At 44.3% G+C, this 7,561-nt stretch overlaps 1 protein-coding gene across 1 annotated transcript; it reads left to right on the top strand.

Annotated features, from left to right (window-relative positions):
* The first annotated feature begins 66 nt into the window (after nucleotides 1-66).
* Nucleotides 67-1,791, top strand: LOC147630241 (lectin-like protein At1g53070). The gene has a single exon (XM_086810078.1). The coding sequence runs from the start codon at nucleotides 158-160 to the stop codon at nucleotides 1,586-1,588; it is 1,431 nt and encodes a 476-aa protein (XP_086666204.1). The 5' UTR covers nucleotides 67-157; the 3' UTR covers nucleotides 1,589-1,791.
* The last annotated feature ends 5,770 nt before the right edge of the window (nucleotides 1,792-7,561 follow it).

The following is a 7,561-nucleotide window of genomic DNA, read 5'->3' on the forward strand; positions in this document are numbered from 1 at the left end:
TGAGGACGAAAAGAAAGGGGAAGGTTCCAAAGTCACGGAGATGCCGCGTGAGACGGATTCCAAGCCCGCTGAAAACGCGATTGAATAAACCCCTGAGGTCCGCCATAGCCAAAACGTTAAAGGAGGTAGCAAATGTAAGATCTTCCTCAAAAAAAAAATGGCAGCCATGCCGAGCTCATTTCGACACAGACCCAGTTTCTCGTTTTGCGTGGGCTTCATTCTAGTATTTTCAGCTCTCCATTTGGCCTCTGTTTCGGCTCGCGTGGGCAAGTCCTGCCATGGCTTCCACACCGCCTTCTCCTTTGCAGACTTCAGCGCGGACATGCAGAAGCTCACCCTCTTGGGCGACGCCCAGCTCCACGACTCCGGCCTCCAGATCTCCGGCACCCAGCCCCAGAGCGTGGGTGGCCTCTTTTACTCTGAGCCCGTCCGCTTCTTCAGCCCATTTCGCGCGGGTGAGTCCATGTCCTTCTCCTCTTTCTTCTCATTTTCCATGGATGCCAACAAGGGCGATGGCCTTGCCTTTGTAATTGCCCCCAGCAAGGCCTTTCATGGCATGAGTGGCCCGTGGCTAGGGCTGTCCCCTTCCAACCCTTCATCCGATGATGGGCTCCCGCCCTTGGCCCATACCATGGCGATCGAGTTTGATACATCCATGAATGCTGAAGTCCATGACCCCAGTGGAAATCATGTCGGCCTTGACATTGAAAGCCTCGTCTCCCTTGCCACAGCCGATGTTTCTGATGGCTTCTCCCTCAATGATGGCGAAAAGCTCTATGCTTGGATTGATTACAGAGCCCCAGTCAAGACTTTGGAGGTTAGACTGAGCAGATCTCAGGCTGACAGGCCTGAAAAGCCGATTCTTTCTTGCACCATTGATCTCTCTAATGTATGGAAAGAGGAAATGTTTGTTGGGTTCAGTTCCTCTACAGGGGATTCTCCTCAAAGGCATGTCATATACTCGTGGAGCTTCATCACTCAAGGTCCTGGCATGTGGAAAAAGTTTCCAAGGTTTCATCCTCGCTTCTTTGGTCCTCACAATTGGGATCATGGCCATGGCGATTGGCATCATGAGCATGATGGGCATGGCGATTGGCATCATGGGCCTCGTGATTGGCACCACGGCCCTGGTGATTGGCATCATGGGCCTCGTGATTGGCACCACGGCCCTGGTGATTGGCACCACGGTCATGGTGACTGGCGCCACGGTCATGGTGACTGGCATCAAGATGGGCTTCCAAACTGGCACCCACATGACAAACCTGATGAATGGCACCCTGACCATCACCCCCATCACTACGGTTATGGTGACAACTCATGGTTTGATGGCTTGAGTGATGTGTGGGGAGTTGTTATTTCTCTGCTCTTTGGTGCTGCCTGTGGTACTGCTGTTGCAGGATCTGTAGTCTTGGTGTGGTCTTTCATCCGCAGGCGGTATATGAGAGGTTCCAGTGATGCTGAGGGCGATGTTGGCATCCTATATGGTTACCAGAAGCTTGTCACTCCAGACTCTGATGTCAAAGTTGATGCCAACGGCTACCAAAAGTTGCCCACTACAGAATCTCAAGGCAAGACAGAGTGCACCTAAGGCAATCTTGATAAATGTTTGCATAAGACTAGACACGCTTTGAGTACTCATTAGTATCAATTTCCATAACATAAATGAGAAACGGATTTGTTCTGTTTCTTGGTATGCTTAGTGGGGTAGGAAAGAGTTCAAGTATATCCCTGTATATGCCTATATGGACAATAGTTTATCTAATGTACAGGTGTACGTTTATTATGTACTAAGTGGTGGTATTCATATTCATGAATATGCGTGTTTGTGTGTTTGTGTGTTTGTGTGTGTGTGTGTGTGTGTGTGTGTGAGAGAGAGAGAGAGAGAGAGAGAGAGAGAGAGAGAGCTAGCTTCAACGAGCCACAATTATGAATAAGTTGGCACAGTAATGGTACGTGTTACAATTTCTTTGATGAGGGACATAAATAGTGTGTATAGTAACTCCAGATATTTTGAAGTGTGGTATAATGTTATTGTACGGGGCAATTGCACTGATGAAAGACCGATTAATATGTGCACTAAGTGGAGTAATGTTAAGTATGGACAATCCTTGTATGTGTCTAGACTCTTGCCTTTGAAAAAAGCACAATTGCCACCAAGGACGTATGAGTTTACGAGCTGATCCTATTCTTCCTTTGCTTGCTTAGTAGATAATGAACATTTTCTCTATGCTCCACTCGTACTTAAGTACGAAAGGGTTTTCTTGGCTCTTCAAAGAAGGATTATGTTTTTATACAATTGGGTGCTAAGAGTGGTAGGTGTGGACAATTGTCCCAAACTGAATCGAAGGAAATTGTTTTGTTTTACGAGCTCTGGATTACACCGCACAAAGTGTGGCTTGTAAACTCATCTTAGGGAATTTAGTTATAGAATTCTTCCAAGGGGTCTCCTAAACATTGGAGAAGCACAAGATTAGTATCCATTTTAGCAATTTGTAAGCTAGCTCACCACCCAAGCATAGATCCTGTACATAGGAGTTATCTGAGCATAGGGGCAAAGACTTTGTCCATGTAGATTCACACCAATTAGCCTTGGCATCCCATACCCCTAGGAGTTGCCTTGAGAGGCCCATCAACAGGCTATTTGTATAGAGGATGGACAATTTGGAGTGGATTGCATCCATGGGACATGTGTAGACCATTCTGTCACATAACAATACAATGATCCACTCTGTAGGCTCATCCCAGTCTGCTGTCGCTAAGTTACAAATAGCTATAACTTGTGGGGTGATCAACTTTATTAACCTTAACCACTATAATAATGGACTTGCTTGTTGCTAATTTTTTGGTCCCCCTTACCCCATAGTTTAGCCAATATGACCCTCAGGTAAATAGCACAAGATTAGTAACCAAAGGGTTTCCTAGGCTAGCTCATCACCCAACCATAGTTCGGTAGGCAAGATCTCCCTCCAGTATAAAGGCAAAGGCTTTGTCCATATATTTTCACACCAATCATCCTTGGCATCATCTTTTGGGGCCAGATTAGCCAATCTAACCCTTGGAAATATAACATACTTCCCCTCTTCAAGCATGTATATCTTCATAAATGAGTTTGGAAAACTTCTAACAACCAACTCTAATAACAGATATTTGAGATTACTACTCATAATAAGAGATATAACTAGTGTTTGTGAATTACTAGTCTAACATGGGATGCATATACAAGAGCTAACCAATGTTATGGTACAACATGAGAGAAGGGCATGAAAATGTAACCCACTTGAGGGGCCATTTGAAGGTGAATCATCTCTATGGATGGCAAGTTCATGAAAATGTTGTTATTCATCTTTGTGAAACCATTTGCACAGTTTTTGTCACGAGGTAGTAGATCATCTTCACCTCTCTAACAATGATCAGCTCACATACAAAAAGATAATGAATCATAACGTATTTTGTGTAAGCATGAAATGCAAGATCTCAAGAAATGGCCATGCAACTAACATTGCAGCCTACTCTTGCACTACTCTCACATCCTATAGAATCCTCCATAGCCACAATACCTTATGCAATGTGAACTACGTAGCTACATAGGTGGCTACTAGTTTATGTAGCGGTTCTATGTCCACCATGAAAAATGAGAGTCTGAATATGAAATCTTCAATGCATACACAACTTTTTTTTCCATTTAAAATGATCTAGGTGCTTCTTTAGGTTTCACAACATTTTGTTCCCTAAGGATATTGTAAGAGTAATTTTATCTACCCTATGCATGGCATGTTATGAGGATGTCAATTTATACAAGCATGCAACATATTTGATTTGAGGGGGTTAGCTTAGTTTTGATATATTTTTTGAAAGGGAAAATGAGCGTGAGGGGTAGGTAATGAGGGTGAAAGGGAGTGATGGAGGTGTTAATGGGTGTGTAAGAAGGGGGGTGGGTGTGGAGTAATGAGCTTGTAAGAGGGGATGGGTGATTTTAATTAAAAACAAGGGAGGGTTTTAATGTCGGTGTAAGAGAGAGGATGGGTGGATTTAATATAATTTAAAAAAACTAGTCGGTTGACTAGTGCTCGGCACTCCAAAATTCAAATTCTACCCTAACTTTCTCGAATCTAGTCTCTTCTTTTTGAACTCCAAATTTGTGGCACCTGACAGTTTTGTGAAATTAGGGGAAAAAGTTGATGCACATTGATTTTTAGTGGTTCCCCTTCCTCTTTCTGTCAAGTGACCCCCCCCATAGATAATTGCCCATGATAGAGTAAAGGGATTGAAGTTGGGTCTCGGAGGGCTTCCAACAGGCCAGGAAGTAAACTACTGAGGGGATGATGAAGTGATTGAGGACAAAGGAACGGGAGGCAACCCCGCCGGTGTTAATGTGACTCCATTTCTTGACTTGATTCTTAAGTTTATTAAGCACATAGTTCCATCTTTGTTTAGCAAAGATGTTAAAGCCCATGGGGATGCCTAGCAGCCTAAAAACAACACCTTCAGGGATAATCTTACAACCTGCGGACAAAATCGAAGGAGGGGGCACACCTTCGAACACTCTTTGAGAACCGCTGGCAAGGCAGAAAGTTTCAAGGCAGGTCATGAAGTGGGCCGCAGTTTGCACTTCATTCCGAAGCAGCACGTTAGTGTCATCAGCAAAGAGCTGAAGGCATAAAGGGTCAGCCCTGTTAGGAATCTCAATACCCTTGATATTATTGTTGGCTAGTTCCTTGTTAACCAACCATCCCAGGGCATCCGCAACAATAGCAAAAAGAAGGGGAGAGAGGGGACAGCCTTGTCTTATAGATTTCCTTAGAGGAAAGGCTTCAGTGAGAAACCCATTAACAGCAACCTTGGAAGACGCATTCCCCAGTAAGGTTTGAACATACTTTATGAATTTCTTGTTGAGGCCAATATCTTGAAGGGATTGGAAGAGGAAGGACCAATCAATTCTATCATAGGCTTTATCAAAATCTATTTTGAGGAAGATGTAATTCTGGCCAGAGTTTTCAGCATGCTCCATACCTTCCCAAAGGTTAATGATAGCATCAAGAATATACCTACCCCTAATGAAGCCCTTTTGCTCTTTGAGGATCCACTCATCCATGTAGGGGTTGATTCTGCTAGTCAGGATATGCGCAAAAACTTTTTAGAGGGAAGAGAGACATGTTATGGGTCTCCAGTTTCCAAGATCTTCTTTCTCATCTTTTTTGTGGATCAGTTTAATAACCCCCATATTGGTCCTTTCAGCCAAACCCCCCTTCTTCATGGCTTCTCTCCAGATGTTTAGGATGTGAGGGGTCAGATCGTCTTTGAATGCAAGAAAGAATTCATTTGGAATCCCATCTTCACCCGGAGATTTTCTCTTTTTGAGATGAGAGATAGCCTCCTTGACCTCCTTTTCAGAGAAGGGGGAGTCCAGCTTAATAAGAGCTAAAGCGGGGTTAACAACCTTTTCCCTAATGAGAGCAATCTTAGCCCTAGCAGCAGTAACTTCCTGAGAGGGAGGAAGGGCTGTGGAAAACAAGTTAGAAAAGTGATCCTTGATAACCTGCAAGTTTTCCACATCATCTGCAGCAGCAGCTGAATGACCATTGCGTTTCTTGACCACAGGAATGAGGTCCCTAACTTTTTTCCTTTTGTGAGGAGGGCAAACATCTTAGGGTTAGGTGTGTCAATTTTCCCAGCCCAAACCTCTCTATACCACAATCTTGTGGCCTTAGCAGCCAACAACTCCTCTAGTCTGAGTTGATTCTTTAGCTCAATCAAAGAGTGGTCTAAAACACCATTTTTAGACAGATAGATGGCCTGGATCTGGTTCCTGATATGAACTCTATGATTCAGGCGGATCGTAGAAACTTTAAGCTTATACTCCTTGCAGATAGAATGGACCTTATTGACCAGACGTTCCCATCCCTTGGAGGGGGATGAGAACTGACTGAACGCCTCAGTGATGGAGACTTTAATCATCTGTTGGATACACGGGAGATGAAAGAGGGAGGGGTCAAGATGGGGCCATCCAGCCCTTCCTTTGGCCTGGCCCAAAGACAGATTACAGATCAGAGGAAGGTGATAAGAGATGGTTAGGGAGGAATCAGTGTAACAATTGATCTTTAAGAACATATCAATCAGGCTACCCGAGGCATAAAGTCTGTCCAATCTAGCTGCTCTGTGATAGCAACCGGTTTGATTATTAGACCAGGAGAAACCAGTTTTCATTGAAAGGTCAAAGAGATCCTTATCCACCTTTAGCAACTCCCATTTAACCTTTTCATGACCACTAATGGTTCTACCCAGATATCTATTTCTGTCTCCCTGAGACTCAACCATGTTAAAGTCACCAACAAGCAAGATGGGTCCCACAATCTGAATCATAGAATGCCAGGTTGCACCTCTCAAGCTGGCCAAGCAGGGGGCATAAACAGAAAACCAAAGTAAAGTTGAAAGGTTGCCAAGCCTTACCGCAGTCCAACAGTGGTTAACATCAGACCAAGCATCTAAAATTGCATGTTCCCACTTCATGTGAATGCCGATTGCGGCCCCACCTTTCCCTGAGTGATGGTTGGTAAAAAACCATCGAGCATTTTTGGAGATTCTTTGAAGGTTCATATACAGCTGAGGACCCTCGATTTTGAGCTCTTGCAAACTGAGCAGGTCAAAGTCTAAAGCTAAGTCCCTTAACCACCTATTGATGGCCACAGCCCTATCCAGGTTCGTGAGCCCCTTACAGTTAAAGGAGAGTAGTTTACTCGAAATCATTTTTTATTGGTTTTGGAAGGTTTCCCCGCGGACACGGAGGTTCTTAGGGCTTCTTGACTTTTATCCTTTTTCCTCTTCATTTTTGAGCCCAAAAGGAGGGGGGAGAAGTCACCCTCCTCGTGATGTTTCATAGGTGAGAGGGACATCCTCCTCATCAAAGCAGCATCTTCTTCATCTAGTTGGGCTTTGAAAACTTCATCGTTTCGTTGAGTTTTGTCAATGAAATCCTCATCCGATTCCATAGGGGAATCAAGATCTTGGCTGAGCATCACTCGATCCTTGTTATGGACCATACCCGGGGAGGGTTGTTCAACACCTATATGGGCTGAATTAAGAGTCTCTTTGACCTGAAGCTGCATGCCTAGGCCATCTTGCACCTCTGCTAGGAGGGGGCAAATCTGTTGGCTGGGATATGCCAATTAGCTTTATTGTTTTTGAACTTGGACACATGTTTTTTCTGGGGCAGAACAAAGGCCTCATCTTTGGCTGGGGTTTTATCACTAACAACTGGTTGCTGGAGATCCGGGCAGTCCCTGATCAAATGCCCTTGCTTATTACAGTTAAAGCAGGCGTTCGGTAGGTTCTTATGGGTCAGAGTTTGTTCATAAATAATCTGGCCCTCTCTGTTTTTCAAGGGGACTTTCTCTTTAAAGGGGTTTGGCGGTGTCTACTTCAATTAGCATTTGATACGCCCATTGAGGATTGACGACTTGAAAGGGTTTTTGCCCTAGAACTTTCCCTACAGAACCCCCAATCCTCTTAGCCCATATGGAATACTTAGTAGGCATATCGGTTAATTCAACCCAGACAGGGATTT

This window comes from Cibotium barometz, chromosome 16 (assembly GCF_041138505.1).
Source record: "Cibotium barometz isolate CiBa-2024 chromosome 16, ASM4113850v1, whole genome shotgun sequence".
Taxonomy (NCBI): Eukaryota; Viridiplantae; Streptophyta; class Polypodiopsida; order Cyatheales; family Cibotiaceae; genus Cibotium; species Cibotium barometz.

Excerpts from the sequence above, each read along its gene's own strand:
- LOC147630241 (XM_086810078.1), top strand. The coding sequence starts at position 158 with ATGGCAGCCATGCCGAGCTCATTTCGACACAGACCCAGTTTCTCGTTT.